We start from the raw sequence: 15533 nt of genomic DNA, 5'->3' as shown, positions 1-15533 counted from the left end.
GGGCCCAGCCCAGGAGGAGGGGGCGGAGGAGGCCACGCCCCCGCGCGGCTGCAGCCAATCAGAGCCCGAGCTGCGGGAAGGAGGCGGAGCCAACGCCGAGGGTAACCGGCCCCTCCCCCACCCCCCCAAAAAAAAACCCCCCACCCCGAGGGCCCCAAAAACTCCGAAAGGGCCACAAAAAAACCTCAAAGGGCCACCGAAACATCCCCGGGGACACAAAAACCTCAAAAGGGCTACAAAAAAAAAAAAACAAACCAAAATGGGCACAAAAACCCCAAAGGGACACAAAACATCCCTAAAAGGGACACCAGACGTCCCCTCGAGGGGTCCCTGGGCCACCAAATGTCCCAAAATGGCCACCGAAACGCCCCTGGGGACATCAAAGCCACGCCGGGGGACATCAAAAACCGTCAAAAGGGCGTTGGGGCCACCAAACCCTCCCCTGAGGGGACCCCGGGTCACCAAGGGCCACCAAAACTCCCCCAAGGGGCCACCAAATTCCCCCTGGGGACGCCAGAACACCCCTGGGGACACCAACACCCCATGGGGGGCTACCAGGACCCTCAAGGGGTCCCCAGGGGCCACCAAACACCTCCTGAGAGGCCACCAAGACCCCCGGGAGGGCTACCAGGACCCTCAAGGGGTCCCCAGGGGCCACCAAACACCTCCTGAGAGGCCACCAAGACCCCCGGGAGGGCCACCAGGACCCTCAAGGGGTCCCCAGGGGCCACCAAACACCTCCTGAGAGGCCACCAAGACCCCCGGGAGGGCCACCAGGACCCTCAAAGGGTCCCCAGGGGCCACCCAGACCCCCTGGGGGCCACTGAGGTTCCCCCCCTGTCCCTTTTCCAGGGAATTTTTTCTACCTGAGCCTCCCCACGGGACCCCCCCGGGACCCCCCCTCAGGGCCCCCCCCCGGAGCCGCCCCCCGGGACCCCCCCCCGGGACCCCCCCGGGCAGGAGGGGACAGCGGGGACCCCCCCCAGGGACACCCCGGGGACACCGAGCTCATCCTGGGGACCCTGCAGGAGCTGAGGGGGAAAGTGCTGCGGCTGCGGGTGAGAGCCCCACGGGGACACCAGCGGGGATGGGGGGACACCAATGGGGACATCAATGGGGACAGCGGGGGGGACGGGGGGCATCAATGGGGACACCAGCGGGGGGGACAGAGGGGGGACGGGGGGCATCGGGGGGGCATCAACGGGGACATCAACGGGGACATCAATGGGGACAGCGGGGGGGACGGGGGGCATCAATGGGGACAGCGGGGGGGACATGGGGGGGACACCAACGGGGACATCAACGGGGACAGCAGGGGGGCCGGGGGGCACCAACGGGGACATCAGGGGGGACATCAATGGGAACATCAATGGGGACACCAATGGGGACATCAGGGGGGACATCGGGGGGATAGGGGGACATCAACAGGGACGTCAATGGGGACATCGGGGGGACATCAACAGGGACATCAACGGGGACATCAACGGGGACATCAGGGGGGATAGGGGGACATCAATGGGGACATCAATGGGGACATCAACAGGGACATCAATGGGGACATCAGTGGGGACACCAATGGGGACATCGGGGGGACATCAACAGGGACATCAACGGGGACATCAACGGGGACATCAGGGGGGATAGGGGGACATCAATGGGGACACCAACAGGGACATCAATGGGGATGGGGGGACATCAATGGGGACATCAATGGGGGGACACCAACGGGGATGGGGGGACATCAGTGGGGACATCAATGGGGACGTCAATGGGGATGGGGGGACATTAATGGGAATGTCAGTGGGGACATCGGGGGGGGGCGGGGGAACATCAACGGGGACATCAATGGGGGGACGTTAAGGGGGACATAAACGGGGACAGGGGCGGCTCCGGGTGCGGGTGAGACCCCGAACAGGGGGACACTGGGGGACGTTACCGGGGACATTGGGACGTTAAAGGGGACGTGGGGTGGATGGGATGGGGACACAGAGGGGACATTAAAGGGGACGTGGGGTGGATGGCATGGGGACACGGGACGTTAAAGGGGATGTCGGGTGGATGGGATGGGGACATTGGGATGTTAAAGGGGATGTGGGGTGGATGGGATGGGGACACAGGGGGGACATTAAAGGGGATGTGGGGTGGATGGGATGGGGACATTGGGATGTTAAAGGGGATGTGGGGTGGATGGGATGGGGGCACAGGGGGGACGTTAAAGGGGATGTGGGGTGGATGGGATGGGGGCACAGGGGGGACGTTAAAGGGGATGTGGGGGGACACCGGGGGTGTCATGGGGCCATTAAGGGGTCCCAGGGGGGCACTGGGGGGACACTAAAGGCGTCCCGGGGGTGCCCAGCCCGTCCCCAGCCCTGTCCCCACGTCCCCCAGGCCCTGGAAGCCGCTCACTGGCAGCTGCTGCGCTCGCTGGGGGGGGGCGATGCCCCCGCTGCCCCCGCTGGCCCCGGCCGGGCCCCGCCGCCCCCCGGCCCCCACGGCTCCTCCCGGGGCCCGGCCCCGCGGGGACACCCCGGCACTGCCACCCACGGCACAGGTGAGACCCCCCGGCATGTGTCCCCTTCCACGTCCCCCCATTCCACCCTCGGCCCCATCATTCCCCCACTTTCCCCATTGTTCCCCCATTATTCCCCCATTATTTCCCCGTTATTTCCCCATTATTCCCCCATTTTCCCCCGTTATTCCCCCATTTTTCCCATTATTCCCCCATTATTCCCATTATTCCCCCGTTATTCCCATTATTCCCCCATTTTCCCCATTATTCCCCCAGTATTTCCCCATTATTCCCCCATTTTTCCCATTATTCCCCCATTATTCCCCCATTTTTCCCTTTATTCCCCCATTTTTTCCCATTTTCCCCATTATTTCCCCCATTTTTTTCCAGGCTCCGAAGCCCCCGCCCACCTTTAGCCCGGGGTGGGGGATGGGCTGGGCCAGGATTCCCCCCCCCTCCCCCACAATCCCGGGAGATTTTCCAGGGAATTCCGGCCGGGAATGACCCCCTGGACAAGCCGGAAGCTGGACAGATGCACTTTGTTGGGAATTCCCCCTTTTCCACCCCAAAAAAAAACAAAAACAAAACAAATCCTATAAATATGTACGTACTTCGCCCCTCCCCCACCCTGTAAATACCCCCCAAGACCCCCCCCGGGTGTCCCCTCCCCCCCCGTGACACGGTGACAATCGGGGGGTGGCCGGGGGGGGGACGCAGCGCCCCCAAAACCCCGGATTTTCCCCCCAAAACCCCGGGGGGGATTTATAAAATCCCATATATAAATATTATAAATAATAGAGCCCGGGGGGGCGCTGGAAGCTGGAAAGAATTCCCGGGTTCTGGAGTTGTTTTTTGTGGGATTCGGGGGGTTTTTATGGGATTTGGGTTTTTTTGGTGGGATTTGGGTTTTTTTTAAATGGGATTTGGGGGGGTTTTAATGGGTTCTGGAGTTGTTTTTTATGGGATTTTGGGTTTTTTTAGATGGGATTTGGGGTTTTTTTTAATGGGATTTGGGGGGGTTTAAATGGGTTCTGGAGTTGTTTTTTATGGGATTTCGGGGTTTTTTTAAATGGGATTTGGGGGTTTTATGGGATTCGGGGGGTTTTATGGGATTTAGGAGTTTTCTCCATGGTGTGGGGGGATTTATGGCAAGTTTGGGAGGGGTCCAAAGTCCTGGATTTGGGGTTTGGGGAGGGGGTTCTGGAGGTCCTGGAGTGGTGTCCTCGATGTCACGAGGTGAAGATCTCATCCTGGGTGTCCCCAAAGTCCCATTCCTGGTGTCCTGGGTGTCCTGGGTGTCCCATTCCCGATGTCCTGGGTGTCCTCGGTGTCCCCAGTGTCCCATTCCTGGTGTCCTGGGTGTCCTGGGTGTCCCATTCCCGATGTCCTGGGTGTCCTCGGTGTCCCCAGTGTCCCATTTTGGGTGTCCTGGGTGTCCCCAGTGTCCCATTCCCGGTGTCCTCGGTGTCCCCAAAGTCCCATTCCCGGTGTCCTGGGTGTCCTGGGTGTCCCATTCCCAGTGTCCTGGGTGTCCCCAAAGTCCCGTTCCCGCTGTCCTGGGTGTCCTGGGTGTCCTGGGTGTCCTGCTGTCCCCGCTGTCCCCGCTGTCCCCGCTGTCACAAGGTGAAGATCTCGTCCTCGCTGTCCCTGAGCGCGGCCGCCCGCGGGGTCCTGGTCAGGGGCCGGGGTCCCAGCCGGGCCCCCCGCGGGGACGAGGGGCTGCGGCCCCCCCCGGCCGGGCCGGGGCTGCGGGGACACGGCGCTGACACCGAGGGTGGCCCCGCCACCACCCCCGGGCCGAGGAACCCCAATTTCACCCCAATTCTGTCCCATTTCTCCCCCCCCCCCCGCCCCCAGTTTTCCCAAACTTCCCCCCAATTTTTCCCCAATTCTGCCCAATTTTTTCCCCAATTTTTATCCCAATTTTCCCCCCAATTCCACCCCAGTTTTGCCCCAATTTAACTCCCAATTTTCCCCCCGATTTTGCTCCGATTTTTCTCCATTTCCCCTCCAATTTTCCCCCCAGTTTCCCCCCAGTTCCCCCCAGTTCCCCCCCGCTGTCGTGGCCCCGCAGCCGCTGCGCCGCCGCCGCCTCCTCGGAGCGGCCGAGAAGCCCCAATTTCACCCCCATTTTCCCCCAAATTTTGCCCCAGTTTCCCCCCTAGAATTTCCCCCAGTTTCCAGCCCGGCTCATCCCAGTTCCCTCCCAGTTTGCCCCAGTTCCCACCCGGTGTCGTGGCCCCGCAGCCGCTGCGCCGCCGCCTCCTTGGAGCGGCCGATCTCGGCGTCCAAGCGCTGCAGGAAATCCGAGGCCGAGAGGTCGTGGCGGGAGGGGCTGGGGGGCTCCGGGCTGTCCCCAGGGGCGTCCCCGGGAATGTCCCGGTCCCGATCCCGGTCCCCATCCCTTGGGAAGGGCCCCTGGGGCCGCGCCGGGGCCGGGATGAGCAGGGTGGGCTTCAGGAAGATGGTGTCCGAAGCGTAGAGGCGGTTGGCGCGCTGGATCTGCTCCATCTGCAGGGCGGGAGGGGATGGATCCATGGGATGGATCCATGGGATGGGATCCATGGGATGGGATGGGATCCATGGGATGGGATCCATGGGATGGGATGGGATCCATGGGATGGGATGGGATGGGATGGGATCCATGGGATGGGATCCATGGGATGGGATGGGATGGGATGGGATGGGATGGGATGGGATGGGATGGGATGGGATGGGATGGGATGGGATCCATGGGATGGGATGGGATGGGATGGGATGGGATGGGATGGGATGGGATGGGATGGGGACAGGAACAGGGATGAAATGGGATGGGGTCAGGGATAGGGACAAGGATAAGGATTGGATGAGATGGAGACAGGACAAGAACAGGGACGGGGATGGGGACAGGGATTGGATGAGGTGGGACGGGGACCGATTATGGGGACAGGGACGGGAAGGGGACAGGGACAGGACGCGATGCGGACCGGGCCGGGCGAGGGAAGCGAACCGGGACAGGAGGGGCCCGCGATGACCCCTGGGGACCCCCGGGGCCTTCCCTCCCCCCGGTGTCCCGGGGCCGCTCACCGTCACCCCGTAGCGCAGCGCCAGCCCCGGCAGGGTGTCCCCGGGCTGCAGGCGGTGCTCCCGCGGGGCCGCCCCGGCTCCGCCGCTCCCCGCCATGGCCCGCCCGGGGCTCCCAGCCCGGGGGTCCCGCCCGGGGGTCCCGCCCGGGGGTCCCGCCCGGCCCCGCCGCTCACGGGGCGCGCTCGGCTCCGGGCCCCGCCGGACCGGCGCGGCCTCGCGGCGCCTTCTGGGAGCTGTAGTCCTGGACGGGCTAACTCCGCCGCCATCTTCACGGCGGATCCCCGCATCCAAACTACAACTCCCATCATACCGCGGGGTCGCGCCGAGCGCTCGCTGATTGGTCGTTTTCCCCGCGCACTGCCCGCTGGGAAGCGCAACCCGGAAGCGGCGGCGCAGTTGCCATGGTGACCGCGGCCTGGCGGGAGCCGCCATGTCCTTCAAGCGCGACGAGACCGACCCGGGGCCGCTCGGGGCGCTGCAGGTGGGGCCGGGACTCCCCGGGACCCCTCCCCGGACACCTCTCGGGGACCCCCGGCACCCCCAACCCCGGTCCCGGCCTTCCCGCGCCACCGCCGCCTTCACCCCCTGGGCGCGGCCTGAACCCCTCGGGTCCCCTGAGCCTTCCCTGCGTCCCCTGAGCCCTTCCTTGGGTCTCCCCGGGTCCCCCCAACCCTTCCCTGAACCCTCCCGGGACTCCCAACACATCCTTGGGTCCCCCCTGTGTCCCTCCGTGTCCCCTCAGTCCCTTTGAGGCCCCCTCCGTCCTTCCCCGGGTCCCCTGAGCCCTTCCCTGAACCCCCGGGGACCCCCAACCCTTCCCGGGGTCTCCCTTTGTCCCCTCAGCCCCCTCGAGCCCCCCCTCGGTCCTTCCCCGGCTCCAGTTCGTCCCGTCAGCCCCGTCCCGCCGGGCTCTGAGGGTCCCCGAGCTGCGGGGGGACAGGGCGGGGACAGGGCGGGGACAGGGCGGGGGTGGCCCCTCAGGTGACCCCGCTGCCCCCCAGAAACGCCGCGTGGCCGAGCTGCTGGCCAGCGCCATCCCCGAGGACGAGGCGCTGCTGCTGCGCGACGGCAGGTGAGGGTCCCCACGGTGTCCCCGGGGTGTCCCCAGGTGTCCCCGGGGTGTCCCCACGGTGTCCCCGGGGTGTCCCCAGGGTGTCCCCGGGGTGTCCCCAGGGTGTCCCCAGGTGTCCCCAGGTGTCCCCAGGGTGTCCCCAGGTGTCCCCAGGTGTCCCCACGGTGTCCCCACGGTGTCCCCGGGGTGTCCCCAGGTGTCCCCAGGTGTCCCCAGGTGTCCCCACGGTGTCCCCGGGGTGTCCCCCCATCTCTGGACACCGCTTTGGGGGGTCCTGACATTGTCCCCCTCCCCTGGCCCGAGTCTGGGGGCTCCTGGCGGTGTCCCCAGGGTGTCCCCACGCTGTCCCCGCCAGGCTGGCGTGCTCGGTGTGTCCCCACCGGCCCGTGTGTGACACTCTGGAGACGCTGGTGCTGCACAGGGCGGGCAGGAAGCACCTGGACAGTGAGTGAGGGGCGGGGGGGCCCCGTGTCCCCTTCCCTGGCCCCACATCCCCCTCCCCACATCCCCTTTCCCTACATCTGCTGTTCCCTGTCCCCTCCCTGTCCCCCTGTCCCCACATCCCCTGTCCCCGTGTCCCCTTCCCCATCCCTACATCCCTTGTTCCCTGTCCCCATGTCCTGCCCCTGTCCCCTTCCCTGTCCCCTGTCCCCACATCACCTGTCCCCTTGTCCCTGTCCCTACATCTGCTGTCCCCTTCCCCATCCCTACATTCCCTGTTCCCTGTCCCCTTCCTGTCCCTGTGTCCCCCTGTCCCCATGTCCCGCCCCATCCCCATGTCCCCCTGTCCCCATGTCCCCCTGTCCCCATGTCCCTGTGTCCCCATGTCCCCTCCCTGTGCCCCTGTCCCCACATCCCCCTGTCCCCTTGTCCCCTGCGTCCCTTCCCCATCCCCACATCCCCATGTCCCCTCCCTGTCCCCCTGTCCCCTCCAGGTCCCCACATCCCCCTGTCCCCTGTGTCCCTTCCCTGTCCCCACATCCCCCTGTCCCCTCCCTGTCCCCGTCCCCACGTCCCCGTGTCCGCTCCCTGTCCCAGGCCTGCAGCGCTCCTACGGCCGGCACCGCTCGCCCCAGGTGACCCCGCAGGGACCCCAGGAGGCCTCGGGCGTGGCCCCGGCCCTGCAGGTGGGTGTGGCCTCCGTGGGTGTGGCCCCTGAGGGTGTGTCCTCCGTGGGTGTGTCCCATGGGTGTGTCCTCTGTGGGTGTGTCCCATGGGTGTGTCCCTGTGGGTGTGTCCCATGGGTGTGTCCCATGGGCGTGTCCCCGTGGGTGTGGCCCCTGAGGGCGTGTCCTCCGTGGGCGTGTCCCATGGGTGTGTCCCCTGTGGGTGTGTCCCCGTGGGCGTGTCCCCGTGGGTGTGTCCCATGGGTGTGTCCTCTGTGGGTGTGTCCTCTGTGGGTGTGTCCCGTGGGTGTGTCCCGTGGGTGTGTCCCGTGGGTGTGTCCCATGGGTGTGTCCCGTGGGTGTGTCCCATGGGTGTGTCCCCGTGGGCGTGGCCTGAGCCGTGCCTGTCCCGTTCCCAGGCCCCGCTGCTGGCCCGGACCCGTCGGATCGCCCGGAGCGCGCTCCTGAAATCGGCTCCCTACAGCAGCTGCTGCCGGAGAGCGGGGTCAGGGACGCCGGGAAAAACGGGAGAAAGATGGGAAAGGGACGTGGGGACACTGGGAAAAGCTGGGAAAGGGACCCAGGAACCTTGGGAAACGCTCGGAAAAGCCATGGGATTCCTGGGAAAGGGGCCCAGGAACACTGGGAAAAGATTGGGAAAAGCCATGGGATTTCTAGGAAAGGGACTGGTGGGGTGCAGGACGCCAGGAAAAGCTGGGAAAAGCTCCAGGATTCCTGGGAAAGGGACTGGAAGGGTCAGGGAAAGGTCTGGAATTCCTGGGGAGGGACTGGTGGGATGAGGAGGGTGAGGGAAACCGTGGAATTCCTAGGAAAGGGAATTTTATGGGATTCATCCCCACTCCCTTCCCCCGCCCAGGACCAAGGGCAGCAGCTCCCGGGCCGGGACCTCTGGGATGATCCCAAACAATTCCCAGACAGCGCCGGAGGCACCCCAGAATCCCAGGAACCCCGAAGGCTCTGGCCCCACACACAGAGAGGGTGAGACACCCCCGCCCCATTCCAGGGGGTTTTCCTGGGAATTCCCCATTCCCGGAGTTCCCACAGTCCTCTCCTCCCTCCCTCAGGTGTTCCCAAGGCGGGAAGGAAAGGAAATTCCCAATTTTCCGAGGGGCTGAGCCCAGAGCGGCTCCGGATCCTGCGGCACCACCTGCACCTGCGCAGGTGGGTTGGGCTCTGGAAATCCCGGGAAAAATCCCACCAAAAAAATCCCAAAAAATATCCCCAAAAGTCAAAAAAATCCCCCAAGAAATCCCCCAAAAATCCTCCCAAAAGATCTCAAAAAATCCCAAAAAATGAAAAAGAAAATCCAAGAAAAATCTCCCAAAAAAACTCCAGAAAGTCCCCCCCAAAAAATCCTAAAGAACAGAAAAAAAATCCCCCAAAACATCCCCCAAAAATCCCAAAAGTATCCCAAAAAATCCCCAAAACCCAAAAAGAAAATCCCAAAAAATCCCCAAATCCCGAAATCCCCATAAACCCCCCCAGTCCCCTCTCCCTGACACTCCCTCCGCTCCCAGCCGGGGCTGGCTCCAGGATCCCGCCGGGAATTGGGTGAAGGACGGGAACGCCGAGTTCGACTCCGATGAGGAGGAGCCGCCGCCGCTGCCGCCGGCCTGACCCCCCCGGCGGCCCCAAATGTCCCCAAATGTCCCCAAACGTCCCCAGAGCCCCGGGAATACAGGCCTGGAGAGGACACGGAGGTGTCGGAGTGTTGGGAATCGTCCGGGAAGGGATTTGGGGGTTCCGGGGTTTTCCGGCTTGGCCTGGGGGGGGTTGGGGCTGGGGCTGTCCCCTCCTGTCCCTTCCTGTCCCCTCCTATCCCCTCCTGTCCCCTCCTGTCCCTGTTCCCCCATCCCATCCCCAGGGGGATCCCTGTGGGATTCCCCCCCTGAATTTACAGGATTTTCCTACAGACGCCTCAGGAGCCCCTGAATTGGGGGATTTGGGGTTTCCCGCGGATCCGGGGGGACACGGTGGGGACGTGGCCACCTCGGCCCATCCCAAAATCCCAAACCACAGAGGGACCCCGAATCCGCGTTTTCCCAGCGTTTTCCCAGCTTTATTCCCAGCGGCTCCTGAGCTCAGGCCAGGGCCGGGGGGAATTTCAGGATTTCTTCTGTTGGCGACCTGGGGGGAGAGAAAAGGGGGAGTCAGGGGTGGGACCCCAAATTCCCGCCTGGAGGGGACACCTGGGGACCCTCAGGAGCTCTTCACAATGAGAGGGGGCTCAGATCGGGGTTTCACTGCCCCAGAGCCCCTGGGGACCCTCGGGGACACTCCTGGAGCTCGTTCCGAGGCGGGCTCAGCTCGGGGACCCCCTGAGGTGACCCCAGGTGACCCCAGGTGACATTTGGTGACACTGGGGACACTCACGGAGCTCGTTGTTGCGGGTGAGGGCGGCGGCCGCGCGCGCCCGGGGGCCCTGCAGGGTGAAGGTGTAACCGAAGCGCAGCACGGCCGGGCACCGCTCCAGCATGGCCGCCATGGCCATCTCCACCGAGTCCCCGAGGCGCTGGCTCTGCGGGGTTGGGGACACTGAGGCCACTGTCACACCCCTGCTGTCCCTGCCGTGCCCACTGTCCCCCTGTCTCACTGTCCCCCTGTTCCCACTGTCCCACTGTCCCTGCTGTCCCTGCTGTCCCCACTGTCCCCCTGTCCCCACTGTCCCCCTGTCCCTGCTGTCCTCACTGTCCCCCTGTCCCGCTGTCCCCGCTGTCCCCCCTGTCCGCCTGTCCCCACTGTCCCCACTGTTCCCACTGTCCCCGCTGTCCCGCTGTCCCGCTGTCCCTCTGACCCCGCTGTCCCCACTGTCCCCCTGTCCCGCTGTCCCCGCTGTCCTGCTGTCCCGCTGTCCTGCTGTCCCTGTCACCTGGTTGTCCACGCGGAGCTCGGTCAGTGTCCGGCAGTGGCCGATGGCTGCCAGGACCCGCAGCATCCCCGCGCTGGTGATGAAGTTGGACTCGAGGTTGAGGCTCTGCAGGCTCTGGTTCTGCTCCAGCATCGCCGCCACCGCCTGGGGGACACCGCGGGGACACCGGAGTGGCACCCAAGGGTCACATCGGGGCTGGGGACACGGGGGACACAGGGCAGGGACCGTCCCCACCCCCTGAGGGGACACCTGGGGACATTTGGGGGACTCACGTTGGCCACGAGGTCGTTGCTGCGCGTGGCCACCAGGCTGAGGCTGCGCACGTGGGTGTTGGTCTTGATGGCCTCGCAGATGGCCTCGAGCGTGGGGACAGGGATGTCCTGGGGACAGGGGACGTTGGGGACAGGGTCACCGGGGGGCTGGGGACACCCCGGGTGGGATCCATCACCCTGGGGACAGCCTGGGGACAGCCTGGGGACAGCGGCAGCGCGGCGTCACCTTGATGTTGTTGAGGTTGACGTCCAGCAGCGCGGGGTCATTGTCCTGCAGCCGCCGCAGCGTCTCGGCCACGTCCGTGGGGTTCGGAGGCTCGTCCGGCACCGGCCGGTACCGGTCCGGCTGCACCACGCCTGGGACACGGGGACACCGCGGGTGACACGTGGGGATGGCGCTCAGGGACAGGGGGACACCGCGGGTGACACCACGGGGACACCGCGGGTGACACCACAGGGACAGCGCTCAGGGTCCCCAAATCCTGCCCCAACTGCCCCGGGGAGCTGTTTGTCCCCACATCCCCTGTCCCAGGGGTTTGTCCCCACGTGTCCTGTCCCGGGGGTTTGTCCCCACGTCCCCTGTCCAGGGGTTTCTCCCCACGTGTCCTGTCCCGGGGGTTTGTCCCCACGTCCCCAGCGCTGTCCCCGGCCGTGTCCCTGGGTCACTCACTGTGGATGCCCTCGGTGTTGCAGATGTTCCCGCTGCAGATGGCGTCGTAGTACTGCTTGTTGCTCATCAGCGTGTACATGCCCAGGATGGCTGCAGGGACATGGGGGACATCAGGGACACCAGGGGGACATCGGGGACATCAGGGGGCACAGGAGCCCGCTGTCCCCTCGGGGAGGTGGCTCTGAGAGCCGAAGGTGGGGTCGGAGCCGCTTTAACTGAGGGGACACAGAGGGCGAGGGGGGACCGAGTGTGACACTGGGGGACAACGTGTGTGACACTGGGGTGTGTGACAGTGACACAGGACAGGTGTGCCAGGGATGTGTGTGACACTCAGGTGTGTGCCAGGGATGTGTGTGACACAGGACAGGTGTGCCAGGGATGTGTGTGACACTGGGGTGTGTGACAGTGACACAGGACAGGTGTGCCACGCTGGCCTCGTGCTCAGTGTCCCGTCCCCGTGTGACGCTGTGTGACACAGGGGTGTCCCCACGACAGCGTTACCCTCGGCCGAGGCCCTTCCTGGTGCCGATCCCAGCCCTGCAGGGATCCTGACCTGCGCAGAGTCTGGCCTCGTTCCCATTGTTCCAACGCCATCCCATGGAAATCCCATCCCATCCCAATCCTGATCCCATTCCCAACCTCATCCCATTCCCATTTCCCTGGGCACCCACCAGCAACGTCGCCCATCTCATCCCCATCCCCTTCCCAGCCCCATTCCTCAGCACCCACCAGCAATGTTGCACATCCCATTCCCATCCTATTCCCAGTCCCATTCCTGACCCCATTCCCGGTCCCCCGGCACCCACCAGCGATGTCGCACATCCTATTCCCAATCCCATTCCCAATCCCATTCCCATTCCCATCCCATTCCCGGCCCCATTCCCGGTCCCCTGGCACCCACCGGCGATGTCGCACATCCCATTCCCATTCCCATCCCATTCCCATTCCCATTCCCATTCCCATTCCCATTCCCATCCCATTCCCGGTCCCCCGGCACCCACCGGCGATGTCGCACATCCCATTCCCAATCCCATTCCCAATCCCATTCCCAATCCCATTCCCATTCCCATTCCCATTCCCATTCCCATTCCCATCCCATTCCCGGTCCCCCGGCACCCACCGGCGATGTCGCACATCTCGGCGTCGGTGGCATTGGCCAGGGCCTCCTCCAGCTCCGGCTCCAGCGTCACCTGCTCCTCCTGCGGCAGCTCCGGCCCCGGGCCCTTGGGGACAAACGGCTTTCCTGGGGACACAGGACACAGGGACGGGGTCACAGCGGGCACGGTGGCACCAGGAGAGGCTCACGCTGCCTGGGGACACCGGGCACACGGGGACACTGGCCACACGGGGACACTGGCCACACGGGGACACTGGCCACAGGGACAGGATGGCGCTGCCCAGGGATGGGGCTGATGGGGCTCCTGGGGATGTGTCCTGGGGGGGGGACACCGTGCCCAGGGCTGGCACTGCTGGGGGGTGACACTGCCAGTGTCCATCCCAGGGGTCACATTGCCAGCGGTGGTGGCCGTGCCCGGGGCTGGCGGGGGCCCAGCTCGCCCGGGACACCCGAGCCGCTGGCGAGGCCGAGCTAAATATACCCGACCCTGGGGGCCCGGTCCCCTCAATGTCCCCAGGCCGTCCCCAGCTCTCCCCAGACCGTCCCCACGCTGTCCCCAGACGGTCCCCACGCTGTCCCCAGACGGTCCCCAGCTCTCCCCAGACCTTTCTTCTCGCCGGTGAAGGGCACGAGGTCCTGGCGCTCCTCGGCCTCCAGCGCCTGCCTCTCCAGGTGCTGCAGGAGCGCGTCCCGGTCCAGGGGTCCCGTGGGGCTCTTCTGGGTCTGGTCGCGCTGTCGCAGCCCCGCGGGCAGCAGGACGTTCTGGGGACACCGCCCGTGTCACCCCCGCGTGGCCCCGGGGACCAGCGGGACCCCCCCCGAGCCCCCGCGCCCACCTCGGGGTCCATCTCGGCCAGCTCCGCGTCCAGCTGCGCCAGCTCCTCCGGGGACAGCTCCCGCAGGATTTTGTCCTCGTCGATGTCGCGGTACTTCTCCAGCTCCTGCCGGTACGGCGTCATGGCTGCGGAGAGCGGCGACAGCGCTGGGGACACGGGGGGACACGGGGGGACAGCGCTGGGGACACGGGGGGACAGCGCTGGGGACACGGGGGGACACGGGGGGACAGCGCTGGGGACACGGGGGGACAGCGCTGGGGACACGGGGGGACAGCGCTGGGGACACCGCGGGACACGGGGGGACACCGGGGGACCCCTCCGTGCCACCCCTGCGGGGACACCGCGGGGAGCAGCGCTTGGGGACACCGAGCGCACCCCAAAAGCGTCCCCTAAAGTTGTCCCCAAGCTCTGTCGCCTCCCGGCGGGGGCACATCCCGCTCCGCCCCTCCCCAATTCCAGCGTGTCCCCCAATTCCAGCGTCCCCCCCCCCAGATCCCAGCCCCCCAAACCCCCCGGAGTGGCAGGAGGGGACAAGCCCCGAGTCCCCAAATGTCGCGACCCCACAAACGCCGCTCCGCGATGTCCCCAAACCGGGGGGAGGGGACACACCTGCCGCGCCCCGCCCCCCTCGGAGCGTGGGAATTCCTTCGGGAAGCGGCTCCGGGAGCCCCCGACCCGCACCCCAAAATTTGTGTCGCGGGAGGGGGGGGGGGGTGACACCCCCGGCACCCCCGCGGGGACACCGCGGGGCCATACCTGGGGCCGATCCCAAACGCCAGGGCTGATCCCGGGGCCGATCCTAAATCGCGGGGCCGATCCCAAAGCTGCGGGGTCGATCCCAAAGCCGATCCCAAAAGCCGGCGCCGATGCCAAAGCCGATCCCAAAAGCCGGCGCCGATGCCAGAGCCGATCCCAAAAGCCGGCGCCGACCCCAAAGCGGTGGAGCCGCGCAGGGCATGAGATCAGCGCTTTATTCTGGCCGGGAGGGGCGGATCGCGTGTCCCGGCCCTTATCGGGCCCCGGGGGGGCCCCGCCCCGGCCCCGCGGGGGCCCCGCCGACCCCAAAAACCGCCGGGGGCAGAAGGGAGCGCGGATCCTTCCCGAATCCCACAGATCCTGCGAGGCTCCCACCCCAAAAACCGCCGGGGGGAAAGGGGGGAGGGGGAAAGGGGGGAGGGATCCTTCCCAAATCCTACAGATCCTACAAGTCTCAAGGAGGGTTTGGCCCCACAAGTGCCGAGTTTAGGGGGTGAAGGGGTTTGGGGGAGCTGGGAATGAACTTTGCTTGTTGTGGGATTTCCCAGGAAAGGGGATCCCGTGAAGCCCTGTGCATTGTAGGGTCTCCTGGAAAATGGGGATCCCACACAGCCCCGTTTTCTGTGGGATCCCATAAATCATTCGTTTGTTGTAGGATTCGCTGGAAAAGAGGAGGATCCTATAAACCTGTTAATATGGATCCCACAAACCGCTTGTTTGTTGTGGGATTTCCGGGAAAAGGGGCTCCCACTCCATATTTATTCTGGGATTTCTGGGAAAGGCTTCCACAAACCACTTCTTTTATTGTAGGATCTCCTGCAAAGGGGGCTCGCACCCAGATTTTCTCTAGGATCTCCTGGAAAAGGGGCTCCCGCCCCAGATTTTCCATAGGATCTCCTGGAAAAGGGGCTCCCGCCCCATGTTTTTGTGGGACCTCTCACCACCCCACACAAACCAAGCCCCACCTCCACTTCATTCCCTCCTCCCACACCCCTGGCGAACACCGACCCCAAAAAACCCCATCATCACTCCGGGTGATCCCATATCCCTACATCCCTAAATCCCCACACCCCAGCACCCCCAAATCCCAATATCCCAAAATCCCAGGATTTCAGGCACTGGGAACACTTTGTTTGACGTCGATTTTTCAGTGTCCTGGGCAGGGGCCCCTCAACAAAACCATCACTGCTGTCAATCCCGATACCCCAAATCCTAAAATCCCAATACCCCAGAATCCCA

The 15533-nt window shown here is 65.1% G+C and overlaps 4 protein-coding genes across 6 annotated transcripts in view; 2 read left to right on the top strand and 2 right to left on the bottom strand.

Moving 5' to 3' along the window:
• The window catches only part of LOC138098613 (rho guanine nucleotide exchange factor 11-like), a 36496-nt gene extending 33514 nt beyond the window's left edge, over positions 1–2982 (top strand). The window contains exons 37-40 of the mRNA XM_068995267.1: positions 9–101; positions 853–1058; positions 2389–2551; positions 2900–2982. Of these exons, the coding sequence (XP_068851368.1) occupies positions 9–101; positions 853–1058; positions 2389–2551; positions 2900–2925 (488 nt within the window). The 3' untranslated portion in view covers positions 2926–2982. The remainder of the gene's footprint in view (positions 1–8; positions 102–852; positions 1059–2388; positions 2552–2899) is intronic.
• Positions 2983–3497: 515 nt separating this feature from the next.
• On the bottom strand, positions 3498–5776 carry LYSMD1 (LysM domain containing 1). 2 transcript variants are annotated; one of them, XM_068995270.1, is made up of 3 exons: positions 5576–5776; positions 4737–5020; positions 3498–4122 (listed from the first exon to the last, which is right to left on the bottom strand). In XM_068995270.1, exons 1-3 carry the CDS (start codon positions 5669–5671, stop codon positions 3510–3512), a joined length of 993 nt encoding a protein of 330 aa, XP_068851371.1. In that variant the 5' UTR covers positions 5672–5776; the 3' UTR covers positions 3498–3509. The 2 variants fall into 2 exon arrangements, with proteins under 2 accessions (XP_068851371.1, XP_068851372.1); XM_068995271.1 differs by having other exon boundaries at positions 4040–4255.
• A 196-nt stretch (positions 5777–5972) lies between these two features.
• On the top strand, positions 5973–9467 carry SCNM1 (sodium channel modifier 1). 2 transcript variants are annotated; one of them, XM_068995258.1, is made up of 8 exons: positions 5973–6056; positions 6577–6647; positions 7003–7091; positions 7686–7774; positions 8173–8258; positions 8631–8752; positions 8839–8935; positions 9292–9467. In XM_068995258.1, exons 1-8 carry the CDS (start codon positions 6006–6008, stop codon positions 9389–9391), a joined length of 705 nt encoding a protein of 234 aa, XP_068851359.1. In that variant the 5' UTR covers positions 5973–6005; the 3' UTR covers positions 9392–9467. The 2 variants fall into 2 exon arrangements, with proteins under 2 accessions (XP_068851359.1, XP_068851358.1); XM_068995257.1 differs by having other exon boundaries at positions 6951–7091.
• A 340-nt stretch (positions 9468–9807) lies between these two features.
• On the bottom strand, positions 9808–14684 carry TMOD4 (tropomodulin 4). Its single transcript, XM_068995457.1, has 10 exons — positions 14295–14684; positions 13539–13663; positions 13308–13464; positions 12706–12828; positions 11586–11675; positions 11142–11272; positions 10916–11023; positions 10644–10787; positions 10148–10292; positions 9808–9901 (listed from the first exon to the last, which is right to left on the bottom strand). Exons 2-10 carry the CDS (start codon positions 13659–13661, stop codon positions 9879–9881), a joined length of 1044 nt encoding a protein of 347 aa, XP_068851558.1. The 5' UTR covers positions 13662–13663; positions 14295–14684; the 3' UTR covers positions 9808–9878.
• Between the last annotated feature and the right edge of the window lie 849 nt (positions 14685–15533).

The sequence above is a fragment of the Aphelocoma coerulescens genome, chromosome 25 (assembly GCF_041296385.1).
Source record: "Aphelocoma coerulescens isolate FSJ_1873_10779 chromosome 25, UR_Acoe_1.0, whole genome shotgun sequence".
NCBI classification, from domain to species: Eukaryota; Metazoa; Chordata; class Aves; order Passeriformes; family Corvidae; genus Aphelocoma; species Aphelocoma coerulescens.
Note: the sequence above shows the minus strand (reverse complement) of the source record. Positions and strands in the feature narration are given on the sequence as shown.